The sequence below is a fragment of the Moschus berezovskii genome, chromosome 6, assembly GCF_049115385.1.
Source record: "Moschus berezovskii isolate FMDL1 chromosome 6, NW_MosBer_1.0, whole genome shotgun sequence".
In the NCBI taxonomy this organism is placed as follows: Eukaryota; Metazoa; Chordata; class Mammalia; order Artiodactyla; family Moschidae; genus Moschus; species Moschus berezovskii.
The window spans coordinates 75,725,384-75,739,438 of NC_142465.1; the positions used below are offsets into that span (position 1 = coordinate 75,725,384).

General features: G+C 46.4%; 1 protein-coding gene across 2 annotated transcripts in view; it reads left to right on the top strand.

The window, feature by feature from the left end:
- The window catches only part of ABTB3 (ankyrin repeat and BTB domain containing 3), a 339,420-nt gene extending 334,000 nt beyond the window's left edge, over window positions 1–5,420 (top strand). For both annotated transcript variants that reach the window (XM_055394094.2, XM_055394096.2), the window contains one exon: window positions 3,246–5,420. In XM_055394094.2, coding sequence (XP_055250069.1) covers window positions 3,246–3,455 — 210 coding nt within the window. In that variant the 3' untranslated portion in view covers window positions 3,456–5,420. The remainder of the gene's footprint in view (window positions 1–3,245) is intronic.
- The last annotated feature ends 8,635 nt before the right edge of the window (window positions 5,421–14,055 follow it).

The window sequence follows — 14,055 nt, forward strand, 5'->3', positions numbered from 1 at the left end:
AAGCGTCTTTTAATTTCATGGCTGCAATCAGCATCTGCAGTGATTTTGGAGCCCAAAAAAACAAAGTCTGACACTGTTTCCACTGTTTTTCCATCTATTTCCCATGAAGTGATGGGACCAGATGCCATGATCTTTGTTTTCTGAATGTTGAGCTTCAAGCCAACCTTTTCACTCTCCTCTTTCACTTTCATCAAGAGGCTTTTGAGTTCCTCTTCACTTTCTGCCATAAGGGTAGTGTCATCTGCATATCTGAGGTTATTGATATTTCTCCCAGCAATCTTGATTCCAGCTTGTGCTTCTTCCAGCCCAGCGTTCCTCATGATGTACTCTGCATATAAGTTAAATAAGCAAGGTGACAATATACAACCTTGACGCACTCCTTTTCCTATTTGGAACCAGTCTGTTGTTCCATGACCGGTTCTAACTGTTGCTTCCTGACCTGCATACAGGTTTCTCAAGAGGCAGGTCAGGTGGTCTGGGATTCCCATCTCTTTCAGAATGTTCCACAGTTTATTGTGATCCACACAGTCAAAGGCTTTGGCATAGTCAATGAAGCAGAAATAGATGTTTTTCTGAAACTCTCTTGCTTTCTCCATGATCCAGCGGATGTTGGCAATTTGATCTCTGGTGCCTCTACTTATTATTCTCTAATTACACTAGCTTATAATAAGAAATGCTCCTATACAAAGCAAGTGGCTAGGAGTGGTCAGAGAAGGGGGCTCTCTGTGTCCCCAGGATTCGAGATAGGCAACTTTGAGCCTCAGTTTCCCCACATGTACAATGAGGCCTTTTCTCTGTAACTCAAAAAACTGGATTCATCTTGAAAGAATTAAAACATTCCTAAGAACTCTTACAGCTCCAGGATACTATGCATCTGGGTAACATTTGGGTATTAACAAATCTACTCACTTGATAAACCTCAATAAGCTCCCTAAGCCTCTCACAGAATAAGCTGGTATGTCCATGTCTTAAATACTCAGAGCATGGTACTCACTAGTCTAAGCCCCCTCATTTTGTGGCTTGGGAAACTGAGGCCCAGAGAAGTGATTTGACCTGCCCAAAGTTGCATATGATTTTTATGAAGACAGGTCATTGGCTCACTGAATTATCACATTCAGTGAGTTCAAGGTTACAGGCTTGGTCCTACTATGGGCCAGTTAGCTGAACTAGGTTCCAGAGATACAGCCAATTCCCCATATCCTAACCTGGCCACCTACTTTGTCCACGTGGGTCCCTGGATATAAATGAGTGAGATGAGAGTAATAATTACAAATAGTGTACATTTAGCATGACAGCTAATATTGAGTGAGTGCTGATGCTGACTGCAAACAGCCACTGTTCCGAACGTGCCATGTATTACTTCACCTAAGGCCAGCAACAGTTTATTAGGTGGGTATTATTATTTGCCCCCCTTTTAGAGATAGGAATACTTAGACACAGAGATTCAATAACTCGCCCAGCAGCAGATGGCTGGAATGGCACAGTCTGGAATAAAACCCAGAGCCCCCTCCCGTCAGCTCCCTTCCTATCCTGCCTTCCCTAAGTGTGACAGATGACAGAGTCCCACCATCAGTTATGTTCCACTCAGTACCCCCAATCTATGATGCGAGGACATAATTTCCAGTTTGAAAATGAGGAACCTAAAGCCAAAGGCCAAATAAAGCAGCCTTGGTCACAAATTCAGAAGAATGGGGGAGCCCCGATTTGAATCCAAGTCTCCCACTCCTTCCTCCATTGCCCCGTTGGCACTGCCTCATTATCATTCCACCATCCACAGCGAGCAGCTGGAAATGCATCTGTGGCTTAAGGGACAGAATATTAGGGAGTTCAGAACAATGAATTCCACATTCAGATAATTTAGATAATTCAGCATCTAAATAAAGCAGCAGGATATCATCTCGGGGAGCATTTAACTAACTTCTGAGCATGCAGCTCATTGCAAAAGAGAGACTTGCAAGCTTTGAACACCAAAGAAAAGGCCTGAATACAGACAGCCAGCCCTCATACCCACATTTGTTTCTTCATCTCAAACATGAATTCCTCCAGCAAGCATGTTTCCGAGATTTAATGGTATCAGGCTAGGGGCAGTGCATCCTAATGGTTAAACACACAGCCTTCAGGACTTGAGTTACAGGGTTCACCTCCTGGTTCTGCCTTTGACATGTGTGAATTTTTGTCAGCTACTCTCTTGTCTCAGTTTCCTCATCTATAAATCAGAGGTGGTAATAGTACCTGCCTCAAGGAAATTTGAAGATTAAGTGAGATGATGCACAGAAAGTGTCTAGCACGATGCTGTCAATACATGTTTGCTGCTGGTATTGTAACTCTGAGAGTGAACTGCTCATTCACACGTTCAGCAAATCTGTACAGCGTCTACTGTCTGCCCAGTCTTCTGCTTGGGGTTGTAACGTGAGGCGGGTTGATGTCAGCCCTGCTGTGTTGGTTTGGTCTATCAGAAACTGTGTCTCTCCATCAGTTTCTCAGCGTTAGCACTACTGATAACATCAGCTACATAACTGTCTGTCCTCTGCATGGTGAGATATTTAGCAGCTTCTAAAGGGGCTTCCTGCACCCAACTCCAGTACTCTTGCCTGGAAAATCCCATGGATGGAGGAGCCTGGTAGGCTGCAATCCATGGGGTCGCTAAGAGTCGGGCACGACTGAAGCGACTTAGCAGCAGCAGCATAGGGGCTTCCCAGATGGCGCTAGTGGTAAAGAACCTTCCCGCCAATACAGGAGATGTAAGAGATGCGAGTTCGATCCCTGGGTCAGAAAGATCCCCTGGAGGAGGGCATGGCAACCCACTCAAGTATTCTTGCCTGGAGAATCCCATGGACAGGGAGCCTGGAGGGCTACGGCCCGTAGGGTCTCAAAGAATCGGATGCAAACTGAAGCAACTAAGCATGCATGCATCATGTAAAGAGATTAGAACTGTGTCTGCAGGCAGGAAGAGGGCTTGCAGAAGCACACACAGCCACTCCAAGCCAGCTCCAAACTGGCACCCCTCACACAGCTACATCTTCTTAGCCAGAGCAACTCACAAGGCCAAGGCGTGGAGAAATGAACTCAGCCCTCCGAAGGGAGGAGCTACAAGGTCACGTCCGCTGGGGTGAATACAGCAAAGGATGCAGAATTAGGGCCACTGTCGCAGTCAAGCTACCTTAATAGGTATTCACCAGAATATAGATGAAAACAGGTGCTTTCAGAAACATAATGATCTCATGCTTCCTCTCCACTCTCCACAGTTTCTTGGAGTCACAGAGCTCTCAGCATATTGCGAAGGCTACTTTCTCAAAAACATGATGGTCCTTATCGAAAATGAAGCCTTCAAGCAGCTCCTATATGACAAAAATGGTGAGGGCACGGGCCAGGATGTGCTGCAGGACTTACAGAGGACGTTGGCCATCAGGATTCAGTCAATCCACTTGTCATCTTCCAAAGGTTCTGTTGTATGAGACGTCCAGTCCAGGGAATGTTCCTCGGGGACTTGCCAGTTCTGCTGCTGCGTTGGCTTCACACGAACCTACAAATCTCACCTGGCGTCTGTTTTTGGCTGAGCCAAGGAGCTGCCTCTACTGCCTCAGCTGCTCTTGACAAAGCAAATGCAGCTCCCATGAGCTCCTGTTGAGAAACAAAGGACTTGTCACTGGCCTACAGATCAGAATGCACCTGGATCCAGAGGTAGAAGGCCATGGGGCAGCCACGCTGACCTCATCTGAAAGCCCCCCTGGGGCAGTTGAGCACCCCTTGCCAAGGACCTCTGTCCCGTGGGTGGACTGAGAACTAACTAAAGGTCATTCAGGTTCCAGGTTGACAGCTGGAGAACTTCACCATACTGACCCTGAATAGCATTATATTTATTATACATTAAGGACCTTAGTAGCTGCAGTTCCGTAAGAGTCAACATGGTAGCAAATTGGTGAGACTGTTACCAATAACGAAGACAAATTTTTAGGGGTGGGAACTTTTTAAAATGTTCATATAAAAAACCCCCAAAACAGGGCAGCCTTGTAGTTTAAAATATATTTCTAAAAGCTTAACAGTTCATTTTCAACTGAATTGTGTTTAGGGATCTGTGTTTTGAGATTTCTTTTCTTTTTTGAAGAAAAAAACCGTAAGTAGCAGGTCTGTACTGTATAAACATGCATCTGACAAGATATTGTTGATATTCTACACAAGGTGAAATAATAACCTTGCCTTAGTGATCATGGTGACACAAAAAGAGGTGCACTGCCAATAATTATCTCTAACTCAATAGTTGAAAAAAAACCTGCATGCTGATTGTGGTTTCGGGGTGAGAATAAAATCCCCCCACATTAAAAAAATCACACATGCATTTGCATGGCCCGAACCTGTAAACTGTTATGTTCGTGCTTCATTTTTGCCAGGGTAAAAATGTCCCATCACTTCTTGCTAAAAGTCCGTTTGGTGAAACTAAAATATCCGTTTCCTTCCGTAGTTATGAATGTCCCTGAGATGCTGTTGCAGAAATGTGTTCATAGATGATGCTGCATAGGGAATGGGGGGGGGCACGTTGGAGAATTTACTGTTAATCCCAGAGTTCTCTCTGTATTCTCAGAAGATGTTAATAGTTTGTTACTAGCCAGAGAATATGACTATGTTAGATTATTTTTAAAGATGAAATGTGTATGATAGGATGGATTCTCTCTGTATTCCAAGAGTGTACAGTATAGGGTTATCTATAATGAAAGTTTATATTGACAGGGTTCCGTTTGCTCTGCCATATATTATAAGCAGAAGAGATTAGTGAAGTGCCACAATATTCCAAACAATCTCTGAGTTGCTGCCTTTTCTTTCTTGTCCTTTCATTTGAAACCTAGTAATAACATGCGGTTAAAAACTAGGAGAATAACTCTTACCCTTTGGGATGGCAAAGTTTTGTTGATAAACATATTTCCTAGCATGCCTTTGGGAACTTGTGCACAGACCCCAGAGTCTAAAGGAGCTGCTGTTCAAACATTGTACTAGCCCCCTGAGCCATTGTTCAGAGGACCAAGGTCAAGTCCTGTTTCTTGGGTATGACCCATGGCATATGCGGGCCACATCCGTCTACAGTATTGGCTCTTCTCTGATGCTGATACAAGGCTTCTCTTCCACTTGGTCATTTGCAAACCTCCCCAGCCCCTACCATCCAATGAGGAAGGGGGAAAAAACAAACTGTCTACAGAGGAATCCAAGTTACAGATACACAGCATGTCCTGAGTCTGTGCTGTCTTTCACCTCCTCCTGTCCTCAGAGATGCTGCGTGGATGTTTCCTTAACCGCGACTGACTTCCCTGTGAATGTCTGATGCTAGCTCAGGGCCTTTGGGCATTGATTATGTACAGTGGCAACTCCTGATGGGCTTCTGTTATAGTTTGGTGTGCTTTCTCTGTCATTAAAAGAAATGATTTTCCCAAGCCGCGCGTTGTTTTTATGGTACCTGTGAACTCGTACCCACCTGTAGCCTGAGAAAGTCCCTCGGTTAAGAAATCGGAAAAGATGACCTCACAGAAAAAAAAAAAAAATCAAGGGAAATGAAGACGCTAGATACAAGATAGGTGGTTGTGTCGCTGAGCACCTTCCACTCTGCCAACTAGAACTTGGCTAACCAAGCTCTAGTTCCCTGGGACTGCAGACACCTCTGGGTGCTACCCTTGGATAGCAGGCACCTATGTGTAGGTGCTGTGCCACTTGGAAGTACGTTTGCCTCCCGCAGTGAACACGTCCTCAGAGAGTGGAGTTCTGAGTGTCACTTGTGTGCCTTGATGAAGATTTGGGGGGGAAGGGGTGGGAAGTGGAGAAAAACAGGTTATCTCAACCTGGCATGCCCAACCCCCAAGGGCCAGCATGAAATGATGTTTGTGGATGGGGGTAGCATTCTGGGACTGGAGGGTCAAAGTTCACCCTTGGGAGGTCAAACTGAGTCTCCAGCTGGTCCCCTCTGGCTCCTGACCCAGCCCAGGTCTGGTGGAGATGAGGACCCCTGCTGTACCCACTGAGACCTCCAGGGAGCCAGGGAGAGGCCCAGGCAGTCCCCTGGAGCCCTGGGCCAGTGAGACCCAGTACACAGCAGACATCACAAGCACTTCTGGCAAGGGCTGGTCACCCCTGCTTAGCACTCGAGGTCTGTTTCTTCTTTAGGAAGCAACCCAAGCAACTGAGTGCTAGGGACCAGAACTCTGAGTCAGGCCAGGAGAACAGAAGGTCAGTTTATTTTTAACTGTGCATCACCCTCTGTGTAGCATCAGCGTGAAGAAGGCATTTAATGTGTTCCTTTTGGAAGCTGAAGTGTCTGCAGCATTTGCCTTTCACTTGTCCGACAGAGGGCTTTGTCACTCAGTTCTTAGCCACTGTATAAGGGCCCCTTAGTGTCTGGGGGAGGCAGGAGAGCTTCCCCACCAGCCACACAGCTCCATGCACCCCTTCCGTTTGCAGTGAGAAATCAGACAACTCCTGTGCCTGCAGTCACGAATATCAATACAAACGGCTCTACTTGGCTTCTGCTGCCCCCTCCCTCTCAGTTTGCAATAGTTCTTATATGCACCAGGTTTGAGTGCCACCCATTCTCCCCTGAAGAAGGAGGATTCTTCACCCAAATCGCACCAAGATGAAGGTGTGAGCTCCCAACACAAAAAGGCAGAAGCTGGAAGAAAGTACGGTCAGGCCACAGGTAAGGCTGGAGATCTGTGAGCCTCTCCACCCAAGAGATTTCCTGGGAAGCCTCAGGCAAAAAGTATTAACTCCAGCTGGGTGATGTTTCACTCAGAGTTGTCTCCTATAGGCTGTTAACACACAGCGTTTACTAACCTCAGGCTGTGTGCTCTGGGAGTGGATATCGGGTGAGTCTCCTAGGTGAGTCTTTGAGAAAAAAATCTGTTTCAATCATCCCGGGGTCCCAACTCACCTCCCCCCTCCCCTCGCCTGACGTATGCCAGCCTCAGTCCCACTGAGTGGTCAGAGAGGTATTCACATCCTCCCACTCCTGACTCCCTTTCCCACCGGCCCCAGGTGGACACCCTCCCCAACTGGGGGAGCGTTTCCTGAGCTTGTTGGCCCCAGGGCTCAAGTCAGGGAGGAATTTCCCAGCTTCTCCACAGCGCCAGGCTCCAATGCAGGCCTGAAACCTTCACTGTCTCAGCTGATTCAGCCCCTGATTCAATTTTTTTTCTCTTTTTTTTTTTATTTTACAATATTATACTGGTTGGTTTTGCCATACATTGACATGAATCCTCCCTGGGTGTACCTGAGTTCACTTTGAACTGGTGGACGAGTTACTGCACCATCTAGTTCTCATTTTCCTCTTTTTTAAACTGCATTTAAAAGACAGCTAGTTAACAGGGTTGTTGGGAGGACATTAGAGAAGGTATTTTGACAGGGCCTCCACTTGCAGTAGCAGAGAAAAAGCGTTCTGAACTTCTGCGACTGAGCAGACAGAAGAGGAAACTGATAACTCACACAAGGAAGATTGATCTGCTTGCCATTCATTTCTCGAATTTTCTGCTGCAGTGTTCCCCCATGGTGGTTTATGATTCTCTAGGGTTTTGCTGCTCTTCCAAGGGGTGTGAGAAAATTGCACCAAAATAATTGTGTTGCAAATCTTGTTCCTAGGACAGTACCCTGTGCAATGTCCGTGAGCAAGAAATGTTTAATGAAACCAAGTTCAGCTAGATTTTCTTTCATGCCTGCACACTAGGTTGCTTCAGTCGTGTTCAAATCTTTGCGACCCTATGGACCTGGGTTTTGTTTTTCTTTTTTTTGGAAGTGATATCTAGCAGTTTGTTTCCTTTAGGAATTTCATGCTCGTGCTCAGTTGCCCACAACTCTTTGCAACCCCATGGACTGTAGCCCACCCGACTCCTCTGTCCATGAGATTCTCCAGACAAGAATACTGAAGCAGGTTGCCATTTCCTCCTCCAAGTGATCTTCCTCACCCAGGGACTGAACCAGCATCTCTTAAGTTTACTGAATTGGCAGACAGGCTCTACCACTAGCCCTACCTGGGAAGCCCTTTCATGTAAATACTGAATTTCCTCACGACTATAGTCGCAGGTGTTTGCCCTCCCAAACTCCTGTCTACTCAAGAATGTGAGATTCACATTTGTGATTCATGTGACACAAGGCCCCCAAAATGACCAGTCAGGGAAAGGACTGGACTCATTGAGGTCAACTCTCAGTTCAGGCCTGGGGACCAGGGCTCTTTGGGAAGGAGGCATGTGTGAGTACTCAGTCGCTCAGTCATGTCCAACTCTTTGCAACCCCATGGACTGTAGCCCACCAAGCTCCTCTGTCTGTGGGATTTTCCAGGCAAGAATACTGGAGTGGATTGTCATTCCCAGGCAGCACAGGGGTAAAGAATCCACCTGACAGTGCAGGAGTCACAGCAGAAGTGGGTTTGGTCCCTGTGTCAGGAAGATCCTCTGGAGCAGGAAATGGCAACCCACTCCAGTATTCTTGCCTAGGAAATCCCAAGGACAGAGGAGCCTGGCAAGTTATAGTCCACACGGTCACAAAGTATCTGACACAACTGAGCACAAGCATGAAATTCCTAAAGGAAACAAACTGCTAGATATCACTGCCAAAAAAAAAACAAAACCAAGATCTCTGTCCACATCAAGTTAGCAACTAAGCCCATGTCCTTTGCTGCCACTTGAGTGTAGGGACACTCATCCCCAATCTGTCCACCAGGAAACCTCCCCGGTGAGACTTCAGGCCACTCCTGTTCCTCCCAGCTGGCCAGTGCCTTGAATAAAGCAGCACGTGCCTTTCGACAGGGCCATTACAGAAGCTGGTAGGATGCCTATTTTTTCACCCTCTTTAAAAATAACCCAGCACATTTTAAACTTCCTGCTTCATAGGAAAAAAAAAAAAAATAGAACTCAAACTCAGCAATCACATTGCACATTAGTTCCCATTCCTGATGAGGCAGTCAGATAACAGAGCCCCGCAAAAGGACATGGCTCTAAGTTTAGCTCTGAATATGAAAAGACTATCTGCCTGTGTGAATAGGCAATTAAAAGAGATGCCCTGATGTCGCTGATACGTTCTTTGGATGTTGCTTTTTGGAGTTAACCTTTGGATGCGTTCTGAATTTTAATGCCATTGCAATCCTCTGGTACTCAGCTGCAAAGACAGGAGGCAGGTGGTATAACATAGGGGCTCCAGACTGGCCACCAGATCTCACCTCTGGGCCCATCGCTGTCGTCAGCTGCTTGGGTGAGCTTGGCAGGGCCTCTTCTCCATTCTGGACCTGTTTCCTCAACTCAGAATGAGAGTCTTTCTGAGCTGATGTTCTACTGGGACATGTGACACACATTCCTCTTACTACATTTACATATTGTATAGATATCTCAGAATGGTGGTGATGCTGTGTAAGTGTGATAGAACATTCTGGACTACATCCAGGAGGACTTAGGAAAAGGGACCTCAGAGTATGATGATGATGTCTTCAGTTAAAACAGGCAGGAAAGTAAAGAAAGGCCTTGCAACAAGGCTCCCAAGCTTCCCAGGTGACTCAGTGGTAAAAGAATCCGCCTGCCAAGCAGGAGACACAAGTTCAATCCCTGGGTTGGGAAGACCCCCTGGAGAAGGAAATGGCAACCCACTCCAGTATTCTTGCCTAGAGAATCCCATGGACAGAGGAGCCTGGCGGACTACAGTCCATGAGGTCTCAAAGAGTCAGACACGACTTAGCAACTGAGCATGAGCACAAACAAGGCCCCCAGGATATGTTACTGTAAGAATGCATCTCACCAGATCATGGCCTCATGACTGCCATCTCCTTTTGTTTTCTTTACTTTTTGTTTTTCAATATAGATTCACAGGAAGTTGCAAGGATAGTCCAGAGAGGTTCTGTGTAAACTTCACCCAGTTTCCCCCAATGGGAACATCTCAAGTGCCTTCAGTATAGTATTAGACCTGGAAACGGCCATGGGCACAATGTGAGTTTATGGCTCTAAGCCATTTGATGACGTGTTACATGTGTTTAACCACCACCACAATCATTATTCCATCAGCACAAAGATTCCCCCTTTATTGTCACTCCTACCCGTTCCCCCACACACACCATCCCTAACCCCTGGCAACCACTGATCTGTTTTCTTCTGTAGTGTTGTCATCTTGAGAATGTTATATAAGTGGAACCATATAGTAAGTGGCTTTCTTCACTCAACACAACGCCCTCGAGATCCATCCAAGAATGAATCTTGTGTGTATCAAGGGTTTGTTCCTTTTGTGTTGCTCAGTAGTATTCCCCAGTGTCCCATCTCCTTTTTACCAAAAGCACAAGTATGGCAGTGAGACAGCTTGGCTCTGGCAGCGGCCTCTCTGGTCAGAGCTCCCAGAAAACAATGGTGTCTCCTGAGAGCTGGACATGACTGCCCCACCCCGCAGCACTGAGTGGGGAGACTGTCCCATGCTGTTAGTCCTTCCGTTCAGTGTGGGTGACGAATCACAGAGATCCACTGCTCTCACTCGGGCTCACGTGGGTCTTTCAGCTCTTCAGGAAGGTCCTTCTAGATTGACTGACTTTCCCCAAACATCTCACTGACGCTATTGGAAAAGGTTTCTCACATTCACTTTGTATATACATCACGGGGGATCTCATTGAAATGCAGGTTCTGATTCAGTGGGGCTAGATCGAGCTTGGGATTCAGCATCTTGAACAAGCATCCAGGTGATGCCGATGCTGCTGGACCAGGTTCCACACTTTGAGTAGCAAAGGTGTAGAGTGTGGAGATTCATCTCCAACATTTCCTGCTGCCAGACCAACCTGGGGCTTTTGTTCTATCACCTGGCCTTTCTGGAATTTCAACCTTGTGGATTATTATGAACCTGTCTTTCTGACCCAGACCATGAAGACATTTAGTACATCTGGGGAAATCATTTCGAATTCTGTTTTTGTAGGTGGTTTCACAATTATCCCTAAGAAATTATTTGCACAGAACTCCATACTACCCTCCCTTTTTCCTGATCTGCGTTGGGTCTAAATCAAATGTGTTTATCTCACAGGTGTTTACTGATGTTGTAAGATGCATAAGGGACTCTCCTCTCCGCCATCAAACACCCACCCTCTCCCCTGCTTTTCTTTTCCCTTTTTCCTTCAGGGCAGGCAGTAGAAGAAAAGGAGAAGAGTCTTGTTTATTTTAAGGCTGTTTTATGAGGCTTCTTTCTACACTCACGGAGACCCCCTGGGAGTGGTTAGGGACCCAAGAGGATCAAGAAGGGAACAATCAAAGGCAGCCGTCCCTTCTGTGGTTCACTTGAAAACACTTTGATAGTGAAGAGGGAGGAGTGAAGCATCTGGCTGAGATGGCTGCCGGGTGACCTTGAGACTCGACAGCATGTGCTACAGGGGAGGGAGGGGGCAGGATTTCATCCATAATTCCTCCTCTTTCCTTGTCAAGGGAATGACTGCACTTTTTCAGCACTTCAAAGGCATCACTCTCATACATTAAATATCGTGGTTGGGGGTGGGGGGAAGCTCAGACACCATTTTCCGTTGAACAAGTAATAAGAAACTACATAAAGTCTGTTTTCCTAGAAAGTCCCTGGACCAGGGAATGAGTCCCTGCCCCAGAGGTTTCAGTTGACCATTAAATTTAATGTGAGTCAGGTGTGTGGCGTGGTCACTCAGGAGAGTTAATCTGGGTCCAGACTACGTCAGTAGAAGCAGGATGGCTGGGGTGCGGCCGTGATGGTTCTCTGTGCTCTGGAGGGCTCCCCGCTGGAGCTGTGCATCCAGTGAGGGCCTGGATGAATCAGGGTTCCCAGCAGCAAGCAACTCCGGCTAATTTAAGATAAAAAAGGAATTTATTCAAAGATATTATTTTTTCCTAAACTTATTTTTTTTTTAATCGAAGGAAAACTGCTTCACAGTACTGTATTGGCCTTGGCCATCCATCAGCACGAATCAACCACAGGCGCACATGTGACCGCTCTCCCCTTAACCTCCCTCCCGCCTCCCACCTGCTCCCACTCCTCTAGGTTGCTACAGAGCCCAGCTTTGAGTTCCTTGAGTCATGCAGCAAATTCCCATTGGTTATCTACTTTACACATGGTAGTGAATATGCTCCCATAGATGATTCATGCAATTGTTGAGAGGGTTAGAGAAACCATTTAAAGATGAAGCTTTTAGGAATAACTTACAAACCGTGACACAGAAAAGGTCTGACGAGGTCATTGCTGTCAGTGCTGCCAGCAGATACTGCGAAGGCCAGAATTAACAATGGCAGGTCTGCAGTTACCAGGGGCTTGATTTCCGTGACTACTACACCCACAAGCACCTATGCCATTCCTGCACCAGGAACTCAACCTCCTCCATTGAGCCCTGAGATGCGCAATGCTTCTGCCTCCATCTGCAAGAACACTGTTTCACCCCAGTGAATACCACTCCCAGGACCTGAGTCATGTGACTGCCTTCAGTACAAAGGAGGCTGGAAATTTCAGTTCTTACTGCTGCATTAGGGAGACAGGACCTAAACCGTGGATTTCTACAAATAGAAAAAGATGATGGGTAGCCATGAAATGACAGATGTCCCCTGCACTTAATGAAAGCCACAGAGAAACTGCAGCCTCATCAGAAGGAAATAATCAGACAGTGCCAGAACAGCTAAAGAAATGGGGCTGCTTCTCTCCATAGAAGAGAAGACTTGGGTGACCATCACGGTTATTTTCTGAGGGAGAGATTTCATACATAAGAGGACTTAGCTTCATTCAGTATGGCCACAGGGATTAGAGCTGTTCCAGTGATGGACTCTTCAAGCATGTCACCTAAGCACAAAAAAGAAATTTTAAAAGTCAGAACAAAGCCTTCTCAAGATAAATGACTTCTCTCATGAGGTAGTGAATTCCCCATCACCAGAAGCATTCAAGAAAATCCTGGTCCACCACTTGCTAGAGATTCAAGCAATAAACAGGAGCAGGGTAGAATTTAAAGGTCTCCACAAGTCAGGGATTTTGTCCTTATTAGTTCTTTCCTTCTGATAGTAATCATCAATTTGGCCTTAGAAAAGAAATCAATCTTCATCAATCTTACATAGAATTTGATCTCCCAGCCTTTACTTTTTGCCAGGGCTTCATTTTATTAAAATCTGCCACCTTATTTATCCTCATACAGTTAGTGAGGTGGCAGATCTATTCATTAGTCTTACTTATCGAATACAGAAGAAAGAGAAATGTTCTACCAAACCTCACCAGCTGGAAAGAGAAAAAGTAGCTAGAAGCACTTCAGTCACTGAAAAATGGGACTTCTTTTTATAAAGGGGAAAAGAATAGATTTCAGTAAAGCAATCAAGTTAGGGAGGGCCATTTTTTAAAATAGAAAGATATCCAGGTATGTGAAATCATGTGTGTCAACGCCACAACTCTTATGCATTTTTAAAGGCAGACTGAGAGAAAAACCATGAGTGGTGCATTAGTTTGGTCACGAGTCCTGGTAAGTGAGTTCCCCTGCCGGCCTCAGTCTTCTCACCTACAGAATGGGAACATCAGGGGACTTCCCTGGTAGTCCAGTGGTTAGGACTCAATGCTTTCACTGCTGTGCGCCTAGGTTCAGTCTCTGGTTGGGGAGCTGAGATCCTGCAAGCTATATGGCATGGCCAAAAAAATTAAAATTAAAAAAAGGAAGAATGGGACTGTCACTGCATTGATGAAGCCAGAGGTGGAGAGGCACTTTTGCAGCAGTGGGGGGAGTTGGGAGGAAGGTTCTGTCAGAATGCAGAATGCAGTGTTCACCAAGGGCTGGGCAAGCAGGGAAAACAGGAGATAAACTGGGGTTTGTCTACCCTAGCGCTGGCTGCCTCTCGTCTTATCACTCTCTGATCAGTTAAATCCAGCTCCCGCACAGGCTTGGGTCCCCAAAGGCCCGCAGTGGCTCTGTCAGCCATCCAGCCCTGAGCAGCCTGACAGCTCCCCCCTTACTACTCTGTTGAGTTTGAGGAGTCACCCACCAGATTCCAGTTGGACACCCTCTTGACAGCCTCACTCCCCGGAGCCCCCGGGGACTCCTGCTCTGAGCTCTCAGGTAAGGAATCTTCCTCTGTGAGTGTCAGTCAC